The following is a 23096-nucleotide window of genomic DNA, read 5'->3' as shown; positions in this document are numbered from 1 at the left end:
GCATCTAGGCATTGTGTAACATCGACGCGGCTTTTGTTTTAATTAAAACTTTTTGTACTTGTTTTATGACAAGCGATTATTCTGGTGAAGCATTCATGTTATCTTTTCTTTTTTTTTTTTCTGTATACAAGATCGAGGCTCGTGTAAGAGCTAACATTGATCACAAACTGACACATCATGCATAAAACATGATAAAGGGAGGGGGAGAACAAGATGGAGAGCAGGCACATCGGGAGATCTGTGGGAGGGAGAGGACTTGGGGGGAGGTGGGAGAGGTAAAAAAAACACATGGACACTGCTTTTACTTCCAGGAAAGAAGTCGGTATTTCAAAAAAGTGGATCTGGGGTGAATTAACGGGGGTAGAAAGGATCAAGGTTTTTGATGGGGGAAGATAAGAGATGGTGGTGAACAGCTGTTTTAAAGACCTGGAGGGAGGAGTGGGATTGAAGAGAGTGAGGGAGTTTGTTCCAGAGGCGAGCAGAAAAGAGGAATGAAAGAGTGAAGGTGAATAGAGTCTTTATTTTGGCAGTTCCACCATAAGAGGGTTGCTGGCAGATCTTGTGCGACCTGTAGGAATATTTGGGGGACAGAGCCCAGAGAGAGCTGGGGGAGCAAGGCCGGAGAGGAGTCGGTAGAAGACAGAAAGACCACCAACCTGACTGCAGTGAGTGAGTGAAAGGCTCTTGGAGTTGGCTTCATCACGTGAGAATCCAATGATCCTGAAAGCTTTGGTTTCAACAGCGTGAATCAAGAGCTAGGTGTGAGGCAAGAGCACCAGCCCATAGGGGAAAGCAGTATTCTATTGAGCTGCGGATGAAAGCCTTGTATGTGGCGAGGAGCTCAGGTGTGCCAAGGAAGGACTTTGCACGACGGAGGATGCCCAGTCGGCGACTGGCTTTGGAGGCCAGCTTGGAAATGTGGTTTTCCCAGGAAAGATCATGGCAGATAGTGAGACCCAAAAGCTTGAGTGACAGAACTTCTTGGAGAGGATTATTCAGAAAGTGGATGGGAGGGTTGTCCAGTCGGTCCTTTCGGAGAGACATTGTCAGAGTGTGAGATTTGTCAGGATTGAAAGACATGTTCCACTTGTTTGACCAGTCTGTGATTTTGTCCAGGTCTGCAGACAGTGAGGAGGCTGCAGATTGCCGATCTGAGGGATGAGGTATGGAGTGGCAGAGAGTGGAGTCATCAGCAACGTGATGGAGAGGATTTTAATCTTGTGGCAGAATGAGGCTATATTTTATTTTTTTAAAGGAGACTTGCATACACTTCTGAGACTTGTGTTTTGCCTGTATGGCAGGGACGATTTTTATTTTCTCTTGATTGAAAGTAATACGTGCAGCAGAAAAATGTGAAGCGAAGCCAGGTGCTGTGCAATTTAACCCAAGAGGTTTTTAAATTTTTATTATTATCTGTTTTAAAAACCGTATTCTTCACCTTACGATTCATTTGCGCAGTCACTGTGGGTACGGTGGTGGGGATTGCAACCAGAAATGCCAATCCATAAACTGCGTGCAATGAACCAATTCGGACCTATTGTCGCTTGCTGTTGCAGCGGAGGCGGTCGCCGGCAGCGTCGATGCAGCCGTGGTGACGGCTGGCTGCGGAACCAACACCAATGCCGGCGCAGCGCGGAAGGAACAAGGCTCGGTGGGTACGCTTGCAAGCGACTCAACAGAGGTAGAGAAGGCAGAGGGGCCTCAGAAGAAAGTCCGCAGACAGTGGGAGTCGTGGAGCACCGAGGACAAGAATTCATTTTTTGAAGGACTAAATGAGGTTTGTTGTTTTGTTGCCATTCATTTGGTTCACCTGTCCATTTTATTTATTGCCCCCACCACCAAAGTTGGATGGAGGTTATGTTTTCACCTCTGTCTGTTTGTGAACAACATATCTCAAGTTGTAGACGGATTCAGACGAAATTTGGCAGAGATGTAGCGTATGTGACAAGGACGAAATGATTAGATTTTGGTGAAGATCCGAATTCGGATTCGGCTACTATAATTTTTTAAGTGATTCTTCACCATTGGGAGATTGGGCCAAAAACGATGTACTGTATATCAGGATATCTCAAAACGTTGTGGATGGATTTGGACGAAACTTGGTGGACAGGTTGTGTATGTGACGAGGAAGAATTGATTCCATTTTGCTGAAGATCTGAATATGGATTCGGAAACGAGAATTATTTAATTTCGAAGCGATTCTTCACCATTGAGAGATTGGCCTAAAAGCGGTATAGAGCATGATATCTCAAACTGTTATGGAGGAGTTATGACTAAACTTGGTGTACGAGTTGGTTTGATGACTAGAACAAGCCGATTCGATTTTGGTTCAGGTCGGAATCCAGATCCAGCCTATCAGTAGGATACAAAACGTAAACTGTTCTGCCTGGTGGAGGTATGCGTTCTACTGAGTGCCGTTCTAGTTGGTTCACGAATTATCAAGTGACCATTATATTCGGTGTGTGTGTGTGCGCGTGTGCGTGCGTGCGCGCGCGCGTCCGTCCGCAGCATAACTACCCGATGATATCATCCGATCTTGAAGGAAACGGGTGGGAGGTTGATGTCATGGTCTAGTTGTGTCCTGCCTTGAGTGGGCGTATTGCATCCCGCACGCGCCCCGCCATCCCGCACGCGCCCCGCCATCCCGCACGCGCCCCGCCATCCCGCACACGCCCCGCCATCCCGCACACGCCCCGCCATCCCGCACACGCCCCGCCATCCCGCACACGCCCCGCCATCCCGCACACGCCCCGCCATCCCGCACACGCCCCGCCATCCCGCACACGCCCCGCCATCCCGCACACGCCCCGCCATCCCGCACTACGCCCCGCCATCCCGCACCCGCCCTGCCATGCAGCACACGCCCTCCCACACGCTCCCCTTCCTGCCACACATGCCCCTCCCTGTCACACACACACCTCCAAATCCTGATCCCTCTCAGGTGATTCACCTGCTCCTCCTAGATTTCTGCCACTTTGTTACAATTTCTCTCCGATTAATTTTATTTTCTTTCCAATGCTGATCTGATACCAAGAGTAACTTGAGACCATTTGGACCATCTCACAAATTTTGCACGTTTTATTATTATTTGTTTTCCACTTTTTATTTTCCAAAATGCAAGCATAGAGTATTGTTACGGATCGCGGATTAGATGTTATTTACCGAGCGGTGGTATTGCCGCGACCTAACAATTCCCCCCGATTCTTCCCCAACTCACCCGATTCCACCCGACGTTGACCAAGTCGCGCTATGCTAAATCAATGATTGGAAAGGACACAACGACTGGGATAGATGAAACGACACAAGGGGTACAGTTCTCAAGACCTCCGGAGGAGGATATAATTGGTGGTGGAGAAAAGGGGTAGATTACAAGGTAATGAGGTAAAGACACAGAAAAGATGGGCACTTAGTTACAGTCTTATCTTATCCCTGACAGACCACAGACAAACGGATCAAGACTGACTTACACAGGGATTGATGGCAGGGAAGGACAGGTCGGTTGATAGCACAAGGTGCACCTTGGCTCAGGGACAGGATACAGCTCAGTCTTTGGGAGGTCTCTCGGCGCTCGGAGGGTGCGTCCTTTCTCCTTCAGCTCAGCGCGCATCTGACGTCACCTCCCTCTTCCTGCGCATGCTCAACGGGGAGTGACACGCCCTCGGCTGCTTGGCTCCACCCCAGATGGGACCGGTCCGCCGCTCCCATTGGGTGCGGGGGTTACCGGGCTCCGCCCTTGACGAGGAGCTGACAGCGAGCCCCTACGTGGTAACCCCGTCGAGCACATGTTCAATGGCGGCTCGTTGGAAAGGCCTGGTGTTGCTCCCAACACCCCCTACCAACCAAGCCGGAGTGAGGACGCGCACTCCCCGCGCCGCCGCCGTTGTTGTTGTTGTTGTTGTTGAACCGTGAGGAAGAGCTGCGGGGAGGTATTGGGAGGTCCTAAACTTCCTAACGGTGCCATACAATCACATTCTGGTGCAACGAAGAGTCAGAATTAATGGAAACGAGTCCTTAACTGACATAGACTAAGAATAACTAGCAAGATGTCCTATAGTTGTCTACGTGAGATGCGGTGGACCTGGATGCAACATTTAATGGGGGAAATAGGGGGAGGTCGGGTCTACAGAGTGTTGTTTACAGAAAATGGGACTAGGGAATGGGGGATTGGGGATAGTTGGGAAGTATTGAGGAAATAGGGGAATATTTACAAGCGGATATGGATGGATGTAAATCCCATATCCGCAACATTGCACCCTTCTCTACCTCGGGGCGTCCCGACCCGATAAATTCTTACCTACGTTAGTGTGGCACTCAGATGTAGTTCCCTCTACTATGAACTCAACCCTGAGTGCGACAGTTTTACAGATGTTCACAAATGAGTAAATATGTCCCCCTGCGACGTTGCACCCTTCTCCTACCAGAAACACACCCACAGGATAACCGAATCGCGGAAAGCATCCTCAAACTAAGCATACAGCCGGTAGGGAGCATCATTTATACAACACTACACTGATATTTACACTACGATCCAGGACCTGTTCTTTGAGGAACACATGCAGATGTTATGCATAGAGAGAGAGTACGCATGCCAGCATCGATACACCAACCCACGAGTGCCCTGTGGCCCTACGGCCTTTAATAATGTGCAGAGCACCCCATACACACAGTCAGCACCATCCGGTGCACCAATAAAGTGTTCAGTAAAAACAAAAGCACAATCAAGTGTCCATGGTCACCGGTGGTTTCGCAGCCGGCCGATGTTCTGCCGCTGGTCTTGCCTTCATGGAGTGCACTTGGCCTTCTGGCTTCTTTAGAAATAAAGAAAGGCGCCAACCGCGTCCATTTCTAAATTGTGGCCGTCAGGGGGGCCAACTATAAGTGGTTCACCTGTATGGCATAGGTGCCACGTTGACCCAGAGGTCCATCAACGGGTGGTGCTTGCCCGCAAAAGAACTGCGGTCCATTGTGGGCGGCCACCAAAATTGCGGTCCATATGGTGTATCGATCCAGGCAGCAAGCAGCGAAAGTACAGGCCCACAACTGCGGAGCCAGCACCTCTCTCTCCTCTCTCTCTGCCCCAAAGCCAGAGCCTCGGAGGTGGGAGACAAAAGAAAACAAGTGAGTAAGGTGGTAAGGGCGCAAAAGTGCACGCAATATTAGGTAATGCACACTAGGGGCACATGGGAACCAGGTGAGACAGGTACGTTCCTACCGTACGCCCCCCCCCCCCACCAGGTAACCTACATTGCCCCTCCCTTACCCCTTACTGTATCCACAAAACACAACACTACCCATAAACATCTACTTTACACATCAACAAACGTCCCTACTGTCTTCCCCGTTCCTCCCATAAACCAAATTCGTCTTCTCTCCCTCCTAACCAATCAAATTTTCCATTTCCAACTCAACATCAAAATTTGCCATCTCCAACTCAACATCAAAATTTGCCATCACCAATTCATCATCAGTCCCTCCTAAGGAGGGAGAGATGGAATCACCCCAATGTCTCATCCACGTCGTGATGCGTCTCACAAATCCACACAGCAATTCTCCTTTCCTGCAACACAAACAAAGGAACACAGGTGTGGAGTCATCATCACCACAGGTAAGTGGCTGCGTATGGTGCGACAGGTTCATCAATCCTAACTATTTCCTAAATGACTTTAACAACTTTACATTACCCGGGGTCTTTCCCTGCCAATCCATTGGCCAACTTACACTATGGGTTCTAAAAACCAATTCCCATTGACCAAACTGTGGTGCTTCTCAATTTGGGGTCTCACTCCCCCGATTCATCTCCCGGTGCCCTCGCACAATTTCTGGGCTGTGACGTGTAGCTCTCCCAGCAGGTCTACCCACCTGCACACCTCCACCACTGTAGTTGCCACCCGAGCTTACCTGCTCCTCACCCTAACCTAACTAACTGGGGAAGGCCCTCTCGCACTCTCACCCCCTCAGTGCCCTCTCTGGCACGGGCTGCCCGATCCACACCCGGGATCCTCAGGCACCCACTGACACTAACGGCTCCCAGAGCCCACCTGCGGCCTCACCTGGCCGACATCCTCACAGTGGTGGAGTGCCCAAACCAACTACACACACTAACAGGCTACACGCCCAGCCATTTCCACAACACTAATGCACCCATCCACAATACCATTCTGCAACCGCACCACAAATGCCAATATCCAACCACAATTTACCTATACCCTCTACCTAACACATACACTACCCGCCCCGGGTACTCGTGAAAGGGGTCCACTCTTCCCCCATCCACACCTTCGCACCATGCACACCACTCCGTACCACTTACTCCATGTATTCCACACACCTGTCCTTGCACACCTGTGCTCTCATACTTGGTGCCGCCTGCACCCTTCTCTCCCCCAAGTGCATTCGCGCTGATCCACAACACTCACTACTCATACACTGCGCCACACACCTGTCCAGTTCTCACACAGCATCATCTCATCTAACTACTCCCCTCTGAAACTTGCGCTTCCCAGTCGTCCCTTTAAAGTATTGCGCTCCCTCGTCATTATCATCCACACTAAACTACCTGCGTCCCCACTACAGGTATCCTTGTCACTAACTAACCTTAACGTTACCTAATGTCATCTTCGCTAGATCCCTACACACAATATCCTAACCCACCCGGGCTAGTTTCCACTGCCATACACCCCCTAATCTATAGCGCATCTGCCCCCCAATCATGGGAAGGGTGGCAGGGATGCCACCCTTACCCACCGTCATACGGCGCGAGTGGGACCTTGTGGGACCACCTCATATGCGAGTCGTTGCCTGCCTGCCGGACCCCGTGCGTCGCCCCTTGCGGGGTCAGCGCGGGGCCGAACCGGCCGGGCCCCCACAGTACATTACCCCCAAGGGGCTCTCGTGCCTCCCCTGTCCCTCTAAAAACTACCCCTGTTGGTGTCGATGCATGGGTCACACTTCCGCAACCCGCTACCCATTCCATACCACCACAACCTTGCTCACTCACACCTCGCACCTCTCCCATCACCGGACCCTCTCGCTCGCACCCTCGTTCCATACCCTCCGGACCAGCCATACACCTCACTCTTGGCCTCTCACGAACATCCGGGTCTATCTCGACCCCCAAGCTTATTAAATCACCTGGCGCATCATACGCACGACCATATTGGTCACCACTTACACCGGGTCCTCTTTCTCTTCGCTTCTCCTCCATCACCTGCGAATCCCTCATCCGGTTAATGAGCACATCATCACGATCCGAACACAGACTTTGGACCAATTCTTTTACTTCCTCCTTTATCTCTTTCTTATCCTCTCTCCGTCGCTTCTTAATTTCGCTCACCCCTTCTTCCACTTCTTCTAATTTCTGCTTCACCTCCTTCATCTCCTCGTGCGCCCCCTTAAGTTCTTCCTCTAACTCCACCTTATTTTTTTCTATGTGCTCCCGCACCTCCCGCTCTTTAACCTCCATCACCTCTACCACCTTGTTCATTTTCCTCGTCAGGTCCTCATGTACCGTCTGACACTCTTTTTTAATTACCCCTACGTCCTTTTTCATCTCCTTCTGTGTCGATTTTAAACCCTCTATTACCGCTGTGTTCTTCTTTACCTGGTCCCCCAACTCCTTTTGTCCCACTGTCAGTTGTTCTACTCCCAGCGTCAACTCCTCTATACCACCTTGCAATTTTACAGTCCCCTTTCTCACCTCCTTCTCCATGCGCTCCTTACAGTGCCTCACCTTCTCGCGCACTCCTCCGACCTCCTCACTCACACCTCTTCTGATCTCTTCTCCCATCACCTGCATCTCCTGCCCAGATGCCACCCTCATCTGCTCCATTTCCTCCCTGTGAGCATCCAATTTAGTTTCTACCCCCATTCTGACCCCCTGTATCTGCTGCCCCATTTGTTTAACTTCCCTTTCCGCTTGGTCCCTCATGTCCCTCAATTTGCCTTCCATACTAGTTTCTAACCCCTCTAACCCCTTTTTCATCCCTTCCATTTGATTCTCTTGAGCGGCCATTCTGTTTTCTACCCCCGTTAACCCATGCTTCACCCCTTCTATCCCATTGTCTAACCCCTCAAATTTCTTGTCTAATCCCTCAAATTTCTTGTCTAATCCCTCAAATTTCTTGTCTAATCCCTCAAATTTCTTGTCTAATCCCTCAAATTTCTTGTCTAATCCCTCACCGGTACCCCTCGCTTCGTCCCTCATTACCCCCATTTGGCCCTCCAATCGCTCACCCAATCGCTCACTATCAGCCCTCATTTGCTCACTATTAGCCCTCATATCGTCCTTCTGCAGGTTGAGGGACGCCTGCATTTGTACCATAAATTGCTCCATGAGGGCCTGCATTTGGGCCATCCCTCCCACTTGTGCAGCGGGTGCGGCCACCGTAGCCATGTGCGAGGCGCCATTTTGCGCGCCCGCAACCTCGTGCGCGAGGACGCCATTTTGCGAACCTGCCGCCCTCACTGCTTCGCTCTCCTCATGTCCCTCAATTTGGTCCTGGATCGACCCTGCCTCACTCTCCTCTACCGGAACCCAGCCGTCTTGATCCGCCATAGCGCGACTTTCAAAATTCGGGTTTTTATTTTAAAACAAAACAAATTTCGGTTACTTGTAATTTTGAGTGCGTTAAGCGCGCTTCGGGTCCGATCTCACTCCTCGACACCAGTTGTTACGGATCGCGGATTAGATGTTATTTACCGAGCGGTGGTATTGCCGCGACCTAACAATTCCCCCCGATTCTTCCCCAACTCACCCGATTCCACCCGACGTTGACCAAGTCGCGCTATGCTAAATCAATGATTGGAAAGGACACAACGACTGGGATAGATGAAACGACACAAGGGGTACAGTTCTCAAGACCTCCGGAGGAGGATATAATTGGTGGTGGAGAAAAGGGGTAGATTACAAGGTAATGAGGTAAAGACACAGAAAAGATGGGCACTTAGTTACAGTCTTATCTTATCCCTGACAGACCACAGACAAACGGAACAAGACTGACTTACACAGGGATTGATGGCAGGGAAGGACAGGTCGGTTGATAGCACAACGTGCACCTTGGCTCAGGGACAGGATACAGCTCAGTCTTTGGGAGGTCTCTCGGCGCTCGGAGGGTGCGTCCTTTCTCCTTCAGCTCAGCGCGCATCTGACGTCACCTCCCTCTTCCTGCGCATGCTCAACGGGGAGTGACACGCCCTCGGCTGCTTGGCTCCGCCCCAGATGGGACCGGTCCGCCGCTCCCATTGGGTGCGGGGGTTACCGGGCTCCGCCCTTGACGAGGAGCTGACAGCGAGCCCCTACGTGGTAACCCCGTCGAGCACATGTTCAATGGCGGCTCGTTGGAAAGGCCTGGTGTTGCTCCCAACACCCCCTACCAACCAAGCCGGAGTGAGGACGCGCACTCCCCGCGCCGCCGCCGTTGTTGTTGTTGTTGTTGTTGTTGTTGTTGTTGTTGAACCGTGAGGAAGAGCTGCGGGGAGGTATTGGGAGGTCCTAAACTTCCTAACGGTGCCATACAATCACATTCTGGTGCAACGAAGAGTCAGAATTAATGGAAACGAGTCCTTAACTGACATAGACTAAGAATAACTAGCAAGATGTCCTATAGTTGTCTACGTGAGATGCGGTGGACCTGGATGCGACATTTAATGGGGGAAATAGGGGGAGGTCGGGTCTACAGAGTGTTGTTTACAGAAAATGGGACTAGGGAATGGTGGATTGGGGATAGTTGGGAAGTATTGAGGAAATAGGGGAATATTTACAAGCGGATATGGATGGATGTAAATCCCATATCCGCAAAAGTATTTAATTATTATTTGATGTCTAGAATTGGTTTTATCCACCTGGCTTTAACAGTGTATGCTCTAACAGTGGGAATCTTTATTTATTATCCCCACTCTTTTTGGGGGAAAAAAAAAAAACAGGGGGATATTGTAATCGGCTCTGTCTGTCTGTGTATCCGGCTGTCACGCTATCTCCTCACCAAACTTGGCAGTTGTGATCACATGGCACGAAGGTGCAAGTGCAGTATCACTTTTGGCCCCACCTCCGAGGGCGGGTAACAGGTCAAATCCCGAAAAATGCAATTATGTTTTAAATCATTTTTAATGAAACTTTGTACATGCAATCAACATTGTACTTTATTGATATAAATCTATTCTTCGGCTGCAGATCCTAAACTCGATTGTTTTGGTGGCATGTTTGAACCGGAATCCCATGTCACCTTCCCATTTTCCACCCCGAAGCATGGTAAAGACTTTGAAGCAATCCAGAACTCGTTTGCACAGCGTTACCGCAAGAAAGGCAGGCCCGCCAACATGGTAAAGAACAAGGAACAAGTCCGGCATTTCTACTACCGGACGTGGCACAAGATCTGCAAGTACATCGACTTTGATAACGGTAAACATCGGTAATTGTATCTTCCCCCACCTCCCACTCTCCTCATCGGTGGTGTATTGTGAACCGCTTCACAGAATTCCCCCAACGGGGTTGTCTTTTTCCGATTACTGCACAGCGTTTGATGCACTTGAATTGTCAACATCTAGACATCTACTTCCTTTTCTCTCAGTGTTCTCTCAGGATCTCAAGAAATCTTCACAGGAGCTCTACGGACTGATTTGCTATGGGGAGCTGCGTAAGAAGATCGGAGGATGTGAGTCGTCCACTCGGCTCCGTGTTCACGCGAGATTCGGTGCCATTCATCCTTTGTGATGCGCAAAGAAAATGAATCGCCATTAATGGGCAATGCTTCTTCTTGCTGCGGCTATCTGGGCCTTCGATGATTTGCAATAACTTTTAGCCTCGCAACTCTCTTGTTGCTGATAGGCCGTGACAAGCGTGATCGTAAAGACCAATCCTGACACAACACCACTACAGACTTGCAAATGGCAGCTGTTGGCCAAAGGTGTCAGCAAAGTTAAATCGAAGTAGAGTAAAAATAACACAATAGATTTTTCTTTCTCCAAAGGAGATTGCTGTATCGCTTTGTACTATCCTTCTGCTCTTTGCTCCTCACAGAGTGTGATTTGTGTGTGCACTCCAGGCATGGATGATAAGAAAGCAAGCAAGCTGAACGAGCTGATTCAGATTGGGTGAGTATTCCAAAGCGGCTGGCCCTCTCTCATCAAATGGCAAACAATTTTGGTGTTTATCCACGTTAGTGCTGATTTGGGCCAGATTACAGTTAGTCTAGTAGGAAGACTAGGTCCCCCTGCACCCCCCGGAGATATACTTCTAATCAGTGTTTCTAGATTGGAAAAAATGTGTAGAAAATGACTAGCTATGGCCCCAAGCTGAAAAAATGTCCCACATACCATTTTTATGCAAATTACTGCTGCAAATTTTATGCAAAATTATGCAAATTCTATGCAAATTTTTGATGAGGAGTAGAGTTGAGGGGTCTTTGAGGGCTTCATCGAGGTGCTCTCGGTTGCAAGACTGGGTCATTCTGAGAAGCACAGCAGGGTCAGAGATCATGATGTTCTCCTCCTCAGTGAATCTCTCCATCAACAGCCTCTCCATTGCCTCACACACTGTTTTGAGGCAAAAGAGGGACTTTGCGTAGGCCTTTCCACTGAGAACACCTTTGAGAGATCCACTTGTTACTAGTTGTGCCTCAAAGAGAATCTCTGCATATCCAGAACCACGCATCTTGTGTCCAGTGAGCATCCCGATGTAGTTCATGGATGTGTGGAAGGGTCCAATCGTTACTACATGACTAGCAAATTCATTTGGCCAGCGCCAGATGATGGGAAGGGCTTTCATGCAGACACCCAGATCAAATGTATTCAGGACCCATCTCTGACCCACCTCAGCAGTTGCTGCCTCGGAACGCTTCAGTAGCTCACGAACAACTGCGTTGTCTGTGATCGGTCTGTGCCTGGTGCCTGCATGGCATGGCAATGGCCTGGCAATGGCCTGCAGCCTGTGCCTGGGCTAGGGGGTTTCACCTCTGCAACTGGTTCTCCCCCACCCAGCAAATCAACAGTCGACTACTGCACGCCTATCCACCAACCGATCACAGACAACGCAGTTGTTCGTGAGCTACTGAAGCGTTCCGAGGCAGCAACTGCTGAGGTGGGTCAGAGATGGGTCCTGAATACATTTGATCTGGGTGTCTGCATGAAAGCCCTTCCCATCATCTGGCGCTGGCCAAATGAATTTGCTAGTCATGTAGTAACGATTGGACCCTTCCACACATCCATGAACTACATCGGGATGCTCACTGGACACAAGATGCGTGGTTCTGGATATGCAGAGATTCTCTTTGAGGCACAACTAGTAACAAGTGGATCTCTCAAAGGTGTTCTCAGTGGAAAGGCCTACGCAAAGTCCCTCTTTTGCCTCAAAACAGTGTGTGAGGCAATGGAGAGGCTGTTGATGGAGAGATTCACTGAGGAGGAGAACATCATGATCTCTGACCCTGCTGTGCTTCTCAGAATGACCCAGTCTTGCAACCGAGAGCACCTCGATGAAGCCCTCAAAGACCCCTCAACTCTACTCCTCATCAAAAATTTGCATAAAATTTGCATAATTTTGCATAAAATTTGCAGCAGTAATTTGCATAAAAATGGTATGTGGGACATTTTTTCAGCTTGGGGCCATAGCTAGTCATTTTCTACACATTTTTTCCAATCTAGAAACACTGATTAGAAGTATATCTCCGGGGAGTGCAGGGGGACCTAGTCTTCCTACTAGACTAAGTGTTTCCAATTGCCTACCTGCAAGAACTGCTACATGCATGCATACACGACTTGCATGACGTACACACATGGTAGTCTCATTTTGATGACGATATACTTTCAATGGATTCGTTTTTGTTTTGAAAATACCAGTTGTGCCGACTTGTCACTTTGCTGACGGGTTTAATCATGAGACAGTATGTTGTACTTCACAAACATTTGTCCTTGTGATTATTGTTACAGCGCAATTAAACCAAGATCATTGAAAAACGTCCACGGCAAGAAAAATAGCTCTTCTTTGATCTTCCCTGAAATTTTGCTTTTAATACAATGTATTTTAAGAGATATTAAACAATAAAGATTGCGAATCCATGAACACAGTTCGCCGCCACCGAGAGCGAGATTTCATGAGAATGTGACGTCACAGCTCCGGTACAGAATGCACGACGCTGGAGTGTCAATGAGAGGAAAATGTAGTAAAAGCCTTTTCCAGATACCAAATATGGATAAATATCCAGAGAAGAGAGTTGGTAAAGAAATGGCTTCACAATACAGGAACTGGTCACACTGTTGACAAATTTTCTTTCGGAATCCACGGAATAGTTTGCAAAGATCGATTCGGATACGACGTGAAAATGAAGACATTGGTAGAAGATGTGGATTGTGTATCCAATCATTTTTCAACATAAAGCTCCGAAAACTGACGAGCCGAGGCAAGGGCTGATAAATGTGACACGGGAAAGGTAAACAATGTTACGGCAGGTGTTTTCTTGGACGTTCTGTATATACATGCGTAGTATCAAGGTAAGAAAATGGAACAATACCTGTTCTCCAAAGTATCAAGCGCCAACTCGCCCGACTCCTTCCACGTCAAGGAATTGATGAAAAGAGCAACCAAAACACCCGGGTTCACCGTGTGCTCGACCCCAGGAACTAGATTTGCACAAGAACAGTCTTTTTCGTTCAATTTATCGCATAGCACATCCCAGTCCTGACGAGGCAGCATTCCCTTGCTGTACGCAAGATGGCATCGACCTTCACAGTATCCGCATTCACACCTGTCCAATTATTACCTGCCCACATACTTCACACCGTCACTTTGTTCCTCTGAAGTTGATGCAGTTTGAATATTATTTCACTCTGTTTCAAAGAATGTATTTCTACTCCAGCAGAAGAATCCATTGCTTTGGTGAGGTGCATTCCAGTAACGGTCAACCCAGTACAAGGGATTTACACCTGGAACCAAGCAAAATGAACAGTGCTCAGATGAGAACGCCAAACAGACCAATGGTTTGATCAATATTCTGGTGTTAGTAAGGTATACATTTATGCCTTTTGACATCTATGGCCTTGTCGGTTACAACTACAACGGCACTCGGTAGAGCACATACCTCCACCAGGCTGAACAGTTTACGTTTTGCATCCCGATGATAGGCCGAGTCTGGATCCGGACTTTAACCCAAATCGAATTGGCTTGTTCTTATCACCTACCCAACTCATTCAACAAGTTTTGTCATAATCCGTACACAACTTTTTGAAATATCATGTTGTATATCCTTTCGGCCCCATCTCTCAACAGTGAAGAATCACTTAACAAAATATAAAAATTTTCAAATCTGGATCTTCACCATAAACCATTCAATTTGTCTTTGTCACACACCCAATCTATCGACCTAGTTCCATCCGAATCTGTTCATAACTTTTTGAGATATCCTGTCAATTACCTGATTTGGTTCTGCCATCACCTGCCTTCTCTGAACTGATTTTGCTGGGCCGGTGGATTTTCTATTGTATATCGTGTTGTTATATTGGCAACTAAAGTGTGCTTGCTTTCCTGTGTCGTAGTGCCACGACGGTGCGTTACAAGGGACGGAACCTGCGGATCAAGATGCCAATGTGTCGATCCCTCAAGAAGATCTGTGATCCTTATGGTGCGTGTCTTTCCAATATCCTTTTGGACAGTCCACCTTTCCACTCCCCACCCCACAACGTACTGCATTTATGACTTATAAGATCTTGGTATTTGGTCTTTGAGTGCCGTACCGAGAGACCTCAATTAATCTTTTTCTGTGGGGTTTTTGAAAATGTCATTGAATTCACTCGATTTGTTGAGAACTTTCTGTGTGTCTCAGGAGCAAGTGATGATGAAGATCAGAAGCCATCAAAGCTTCCCCCCAAAGTGTGTCTGGAGCTGCTGCCAAAGACAAACAAGGCCTGGGCACATGTACAGAACACGGCCCACAATCCTCGCCTTAGGTCAGACCTTCACCACGTTCACCCTTCTTTGCCCAATATCCTTCGTCTTTATACTCGAGCATATTTTTCCATGTTTCTGCACCAGTTGTTAGCTAAACGGTCGCCTTTTCAATTGTACTTGATCTTACTTTTGAACCCACTGCAATATGCTAACCCTTTGACAGAATGATTGTGGAGCTACATCGGAAAGTGGCGAGCTTGATCGCGTTTCTGCGGGAGAAATGGAGCCCCAGAGCAGCCAGACTTGTATCCTTTTCCCTTGTCGAGTGATGTAGTAAACTATTTCGTTATTGGAAGTGGTATTTTAGAGCATCAGACGTTCCATTTCTCTTCCTGGTCTTTTTCCTCCCTTTGGTGCAGTCGGACCCCGCTATTCATGGGGGATACGTTCCTGAGGAATGCCGCGAATTGTAAAACCGCGAATGGCGGGGCATTGTTTCAATGGAAAAAGGGGGAGATTGGTTCCCTAGGCGTGAAAATCCACGAATAGAGAGGGACATACCGCGAATGGCGAGGCAAAATCCGCAAATGGTGAGGCAAATCTCGAGAATGCCGACGATAATCCTCGATGGTCGATGAAAGTCCTGGAAATGGCTAGACAAAACCCGCGAATGTCGGCGATAATCCCGCAAATGGCGAGGCAAATCCCGCGAATGTCGATACTCCGCGAAGGTCGATGAAAACGCGAAGCACATGCAGCGAATGTATAAGTAGGTCATGCTCGGGGCCGGCTCGTAGATGTTGTTTTGCGTACGGCCAGCTGCTTTGTGCATGGCTGGTGAAAGATGGGTTTTATAAATGGCAAGCTGGCAGCTCGTGGAAAAAAAATAAAAAAAATTGCGCCCTCAAAAACCGCGAATTCGTGGGACACGGCTGCGAATTGAAAAAAAAATCGCGAATTCGCAGGACATGGCGCGAATATAGGGGAAAAAAAATCATGAATTCACGGGACATGGCGCAAATAGAGAAAAAAAAAAATCGCGAATTCGTGGGACATGGCGCGAATAGAGAAAAAAAAAAATCGCGAATTCGCTGGACATGGAGAAAGAATAGAGAAAAAAAAAATAGGGAATTTGCGGGACACTTTCGTGAATTGAGAAACAGGTCGCATTTTATCAACCGTGAATACGCGGAACCCGCAAATAGTCGAGTCTGACTATTGCTCTTCTTTACATGTTCCGTAGTTTGGGGTTGGTGGCTCGAATTGCTGGCATGTAAAGTTGGACCAAGTCTTAAAATAATTCGCTGGCCAGACATGACCGTCAATGAGAGTTGGTTAGGGCAGGAATTTGAAATTGGTCTGGGTGCCAGCGATAACTCGCCTAGTCTTCATCGTACGATCATTGATGGCTACCAGCAAATGAGAGCAGATAGGTATACAGCATAACGTCCATCCGAGGGACGGAGCACTCATTGATGCAAAGCGCTGCCTGCAAAGTGCCAATCTGACGGTTTTAGTCGGATCGGTAGTAAAACTCAGGCTAAACAGTTCAATGGCAACCTCTACACCATTCTGATGTACCCCAGGAGTGCCGTACTTAATTCTGCACAAATAGCGATCAAACCTCTCCGAAGGACTCCAGAGGACATCCTTGGATGTTCAACCTCCGACACTGGATGTACAGCACTCGGAGCTTCGACTTTATCCCCCAAAAGAGGCGGGCGTGACCCTATTGGCTGGTGTAGCACGTATTGTACACACTAAGGCCCTGTGTACCGTGCATTGGCACCAGGAGGGACGCGCAAGGCATGCACCTCACCGTGAGGGTCATCACGTCGCTAAAATGACATCCTGCAAGGTAAAGGTGTTATCGTATTTGTTTTGGGTTCTTTGATGATGCTTTTGCTTCACATTTTTCTTCTGCCTCTTCTGCTTCTTTTTTTTAAATTACCACAATGACTTTCATTGATCTTTTTTTGCACGTGTATGTATCACTGCTGATGGTGTTACTTTTGTTTTTTCATTCTTTCCGTCGTGGCAGTAAAGGCATTGGTGGTGTCATACCTGGCCACATATGGGGAAAGGGAGGAAAGGATGGGGGCAACCATTTACATGAAATATAACTTTCTTCAGGGTTGTTAAATCTATTCATGCATCACATCATAGTCACAACATACAGTTGCACCAAAAGCTCTTTTTAAATTTTTTAAATTCTTCAGATGTCGAAAACAAAACGGCTTGGTGTGGAAGGGAGGGTTAGACAAAAGGCGAGGAGTGAGGTCACGGGACGTGTAGGTGATGTTTAATGTCTCCTTCATGCGTGTATTCCATGCTGCTGTAGTGCAGAATACTGACGAGCCTCTTTCCTTGTGGTATGCCAGGCTGTAGTAGTGTAGAATACCAACAAACTTCCTTCCTTATGGTCTTCCAGGCTGTTATAGTGTGGAATAACAAGCTTCCTTCCTGCATGTCTTCCAGGCTGTTGTAATGTGGAATATTGATGAACCTCATTCTTCATGGTATTCCAGGCTGTTGTAGTGTAGAATACCGACGAGCTTCCTTCCTGTGTGTATTCCAGGCTGTTGTAATGTGGAATATTGATAAACCTCATTCTTCATGGTATTCCAGGCTGTTGTAGTGTAGAATACCGACGAGCTTCCTTCCTGTGTGTATTCCAGGCTGTTGTAATGTGGAATATTGATAAACCTCATTCCTTATGGTATTCCAGGCTGTTATAGTGTAGAATACCGACGAACTTCCTTCCTGTGTGTATTCCAGGCTGTTGTAATGTGGAATATTGATAAACCTCATTCCTTATGGTATTCCAGGCTGTTATAGTGTAGAATACCGACGAACTTCCTTCCTGTGTGTATTCCAGGCTGTTGTAATGTGGAATATTGATAAACCTCATTCCTTATGGTATTCCAGGCTGTTATAGTGTAGAATACCGACGAACTTCCTTCCTGTGTGTATTCCAGGCTGTTGTAATGTGGAATATTGATAAACCTCATTCCTTATGGTATTCCAGGCTGTTATAGTGTAGAATACCGACGAACTTCCTTCCTGTGTGTATTCCAGGCTGTTGTAATGTGGAATATTGATAAACCTCATTCCTTATGGTATTCCAGGCTGTTATAGTGTAGAATACCGACGAACTTCCTTCCTGTGTGTATTCCAGGCTGTTGTAATGTGGAATATTGATAAACCTCATTCCTTATGGTATTCCAGGCTGTTATAGTGTAGAATACCGACGAGCTTCCTTCCTGTGTGTATTCCAGGCTGTTGTAATGTGGAATATTGATAAACCTCATTCCTCATGGTATTCCAGGCTGTTATAGTGTAGAATACCGACGAGCTTCCTTCCTGTGTGTATTCCAGGCTGTTGTAATGTGGAATATTGATAAACCTCATTCCTCATGGTATTCCAGGCTGTTATAGTGTAGAATACCGACGAGCTTCCTTCCTGTGTGTATTCCAGGCTGTTGTAATGTGGAATATTGATAAACCTCATTCCTCATGGTATTCCAGGCTGTTATAGTGTAGAATACCGACGAGCTTCCTTCCTGTGTGTATTCCAGGCTGTTGTAATGTGGAATATTGATAAACCTCATTCCTCATGGTATTCCAGGCTGTTATAGTGTAGAATACCGACGAACTTCCTTCCTGTGTGTATTCCAGGCTGTTGTAATGTGGAATATTGATAATCCTCATGGTATTCCAGGCTGTTGTAATGTGGAATATTGATAATCCTCATGGTATTCCAGGCTGTTATAGTGTAGAATACCGACGAACTTCCTTCCTGTGTGTATTCCAGGCTGTTGTAATGTGGAATATTGATAAACCTCATTCCTTATGGCATTGCAGGCTGTTGTCGTGAATGAATGATATTTTTCCTTCACAAATGTGCATGCATGTATATTTATAAACACACGCAGTGGAAGTGCTGATCCAAACCACACCAGATAGAGGGGAGATTAGCTTCCTGTAATCCCGGCCTAGACTTATGCACTCGCCTGCGTAACAGTCGTAACTGCTCATTATTTTTCTAGCTTGACTCTGTGTTCTCCCTCGTCCCCCCCCCCCCCCCCCCCCTGAAAATACCCCATTCAGTGCAAAGAAAATGTGTGTTTCAAACCAGGAGAGCTAGTCGATAGTGATCTGGTTCACTTTTTAGCAATCCTGCAGGGGCTTGACGTACCTGCAAAATAAGAAATGCAATGAAAACCATCTTCAGAGCAGCGTTTCTCCTAAAGGGAATCAGATCCATCTCTAAGAACTTTCAATCTATTTTGATAAGAAAAACTCCATACATTGCTTGAAAAATTACCTCATAAAAGGAGGTCACACATTGTCTCTCTGAAGAATGGTTTCTCTCTTCATTGCTTTGACACAGATGCTGTGCTCCCATTGTCCGCTATAGTTTGTTTTTGCTTATAATGGTCGAATGAGTGAGGGGACATTATATTATGTACACAACAGCACCATTGTGACTCACCTGCCCCCACCCGCTCCCCAAATCTCCTGGTAAGCACAGGCCTATTCAAACCCCTTTCCCCTCGTGCAGACATAATATGTAGATGTGCTCTTCGCTGTTGAGAGAGAGCATGCGTGCATCAGGAGCAGGAATCGCATTACCTTCCCATTCTGAACCTACCATGTCACTGAGGCCCAGCTACTGGAGAAAGATTGTTACATTGGCCTTTACCCTGTCTCTACTCACCCATTGTGCAGGACAGCGGTGGTGTCGGGAGTCCTGTCAGTGTTGCGAAAGTCCTGAAGCCACCCCGACCCCCTCCTGTTGCCGAGGGGCAGGTGGATTCCGTGAGCCCCGATGGCGATAGTACCGTGTCATCTCCTCCTGAGGAGATTTGCAGTGGTGAGGCCATAGATGTGATCGTTCTTGCTTTGGTGTGCTCATCCTTGTTCTCTCTCTCTCTTTCTTCTTACTTTCTCTAATTCTCTAAACTTTTTATCCCCACACTTTTTTGGGGGGAAAGGTGGGTGGGGGGCCTGTTGGGGTTGAGGGGGGACTCGGGGGGTGGGGGAAGCGGGCGATATTGCAATTGGTTCCATCTCTCTGTCTATCCGTCATGCTATTTCCTCTTAAACAGTTGTGCAGAAATGCACCAAACTTAGTAGTTTTGATCATCACATTCAAGAAGGTGCGAAAGAGTATCGGAGGTGGGGTCAAAAACCAAAAAATGCAATTACAGGCACATTTTAAAGGAAACTTTGTCCATGCAACGATCATTGGGGGACACATGACATATGTAACTTTTTTTGGATTTGACCCCTGGTCCATGCCCCAGGGGTGGGGAGTTGCGTCACTGGGGTCATAACGGAACATATTTTAACTCAAAATTTGATCTCGTCATTTCTGATGAACCTTTTGCCATCTTTTCAACTTTGCTTTAGGTGGGAAGCGTGGGGATTTGCGATGGTTCGTCATCGACTTCGCTCGAGTTGTATTTGCTCCTAATTTGTGTCAATCTGATGACCTGGATTGCCCTGAATCTCACTTTGGCTATAATCTTGATTTACTTACCATATTTTATTTCAATGTATGCACTCTAAAGTCTCATGCCAAACATTCCACTCGAGTTCATTCTGAAATTTGTTTTGTATTGGCATTTATTTAACTAGATGGTATTCATATAATACTTACCCTGTGCAGTCAAATTGGTGTGAGCCAACTCTTCTGTTTTTGAAGGGTTTTTTTCTTTGGTCCAATATGGCTGCCAGACCATGTGAGCGATGACATCATAAATGTATATTCTCTAATATAATTGTTGTGTAGATCATGCTCAATAAATTTCAAACTGATCAGACTAAGAGTTTTCTTGTATACAGAGTCAAGGCTCGTGTAAGAGCTAACACATTACGCACGACACACTTGAACAGGCACAGACCCATAAAACGTACAATAAACAAAGGGAGCAGGAGACAAGAGGGGGAGTGAGAGGAAAGCACACAAGCACAATAACAGTAGAGAACAGTGACGTCGGTAGATCTGTGGAGGGGAGAGGGTGGGTGGGGGGAGAGGGCCGGTGGGGAGGGCCGGTGGGGCGGGGGAGGGAGGGGAGAGAAGGGGTACATGTTATAAAGCAAATTGACACAACTAGGAATTTCAGGAAAGAAGTTGGAGTGTTGTCCCTGTCAAATTATGACGTCATAATTAAGGTACCAATGACGTCATCGGTAACGACACTTATTCGCCATGCGGAGTTCTTTACAATGAGCCATGTTTCAATTTTCTCCATGAAGTGGTTTTGGAGATATAGAGGTGCAACATTTTTCGATTTTTCCAAGATGGCGCCTGTACCACGTGACATATGACATCATAATTATCATTAAAAATTGTACAGGCCGAGGCGCTTCTACGATCAAAATTTCGTGTCTATCGGACTAACAGTTGCAGAGAATTCTTTTTTCATACTGATGAGATCAAGCGTTGTACTTGTCGAAATATGACGTCATAATGGAGATTTGTTATGTTACGAAGCTTTGCATCATCTGACGTTTCACAGGACACTGAGTAAACGTGATTAGAAGATTTAATAACACGAGGTTGAACTTTTATCTATCCTAGAACACACAGAGAAACAGTACATGAGATGATTCCTTGACTTTGGAACAACATTTCTTCATTTCGGAGATTAGAGAGTGTGACTGCAAGGGAGTGCTTGACGTCATCATTAACATATCTTATTCTCCATGGGGAGTACTTGACAATGAGCTTTGCCTCAATTTTTTCCATTGAGCTGTTTCAGAGATAGAGGTGTAACGTTTTTCCAAGATGCCGTCCGTACTACTTGACCTATTTCGTCATAATTATGAATAAAAATTCTACAGGCGGAGGCGCCACTATGGTAAACTTTCATGTAAATCAGACCAACGGTAGCCGAGAAAATGAATTTTAAAAATGCAGGCACACCACACGTCCCCAACCGAATGCCTTCCCCTGCTTTTCGCTTCGCGAGCGCAGGGTAATTAGGGGAATTTGGGAAAGTTAGCACAATTCTTTGCCATCATGTGTCTGTCTTGAACATGTGCACTTGTGACCTCCAGCCTTCAATATTCTTTGTTCATAACATTGTTCCGAGTCAGGGTTCGAGTACGGACGAGGTCCATGGGATGGTTGCCGGACCCGCCACTCGCCCTCCCTCATTTGGCCCAAGATAAAGATTTCTCATTTGTCTTCTGTTTCACACATTTATAGGGTCTTGCTCCTTGCTACCTTTGTATTGTTTGTGGTTTTGCACGTGACCAGTTGACTCTTGGTGGTACTTGCTAATTTCAATGTTTTTCTTCACAGTTCCACTGAAGACGTCAACAAACTTCTGTTCGACACCTCCATGGCCATCAGGGGTTCCCTCGACCTCTGCAAACTCACCCTTGCCTGTTCCTCCGAGATGGGACGCAGATGACAACTCTGTGTCGGATACAGCGATGCGCAGCCTGCCGTCTGGTCGCAATGTGTCCAATCCTGTAGATAGCGATGATTGCGAGGGTTTGCCCAGTGAAGGAACAGTAATGTCTCCAGGTGAACAGTGGCCTAAAATCAACGACTACTCTAATTGCGGTCCTAAAACATATTTGGAAGTTCAAGGGGAGACTTGGACTAATGAATGTGAAACACAAAATACAAGGGTGATTGCTGGACTTGCAGAGTGTGCTCACAATCAGGAAGTAGGGGCCAAGAAGGTTTTGGGCGATTGTGGAGTGGGGGTGAGTGAGGATGTTGTTGAGACTGGAAGTGGCACAGGGTTCCCACCCAAGAAGTCCAAGGAAGAAGCGGCAATAGAATTTGCAAATAATTTGCGTGAAGAGGGCTGGGGGGCAACCATGGGACCTCTCACCATTGCCGAAGTATACCTCATGCTTGGCAAACCGTCCAAACTGCAGCTGGACTATGACTGGCCAGAGCTTGGGGGTCTGAGTATGACTCGGGTGAATGGGCAATGTTCAGAGACTGTTTCTTCGACACCACTCTCACCTTTAGATCCCACGGGTACGGCAGAAGCTTGGGATCCAACCTTACGGACTGGGTTGAAGCAACTTTTGCAGTTGGCTATCCTGCAGGCTAACGTAGCAACTGTAAGTACCCTCGCAGATTTACGGGTGATGTGTTGTTGTCAGTCTATGGTGGAGCTATGCTGAATTTCATATTACCGTTGCTCTCAAAACGCTTTATGAGAGACACGGTAGTACATTATTTATG

General features: G+C 47.3%; 1 protein-coding gene across 5 annotated transcripts in view; it reads left to right on the top strand.

The window, feature by feature from the left end:
• The window catches only part of CRAMP1 (cramped chromatin regulator 1), an 87478-nt gene that overhangs the window by 8806 nt on the left and 55576 nt on the right, over window positions 1-23096 (top strand). For all 5 annotated transcript variants that reach the window (XM_078777600.1, XM_068117791.2, XM_068117792.2 and 2 more), the window contains exons 3-12: window positions 1557-1777; window positions 10243-10396; window positions 10566-10649; window positions 11040-11088; window positions 14524-14609; window positions 14811-14934; window positions 15099-15180; window positions 16491-16733; window positions 19607-19751; window positions 22191-22972. In XM_078777600.1, the coding sequence (XP_078633726.1) occupies window positions 1557-1777; window positions 10243-10396; window positions 10566-10649; window positions 11040-11088; window positions 14524-14609; window positions 14811-14934; window positions 15099-15180; window positions 16491-16733; window positions 19607-19751; window positions 22191-22972 (1970 nt within the window). The remainder of the gene's footprint in view (window positions 1-1556; window positions 1778-10242; window positions 10397-10565; window positions 10650-11039; window positions 11089-14523; window positions 14610-14810; window positions 14935-15098; window positions 15181-16490; window positions 16734-19606; window positions 19752-22190; window positions 22973-23096) is intronic.

This window comes from Myxine glutinosa, chromosome 5 (assembly GCF_964187855.1).
Source record: "Myxine glutinosa chromosome 5, kmMyxGlut1.1, whole genome shotgun sequence".
Taxonomy (NCBI): Eukaryota; Metazoa; Chordata; class Myxini; order Myxiniformes; family Myxinidae; genus Myxine; species Myxine glutinosa.
The sequence above is the reverse complement of the archived record's forward strand: the minus strand, read 5'-3'. Positions and strand labels throughout refer to the sequence as shown.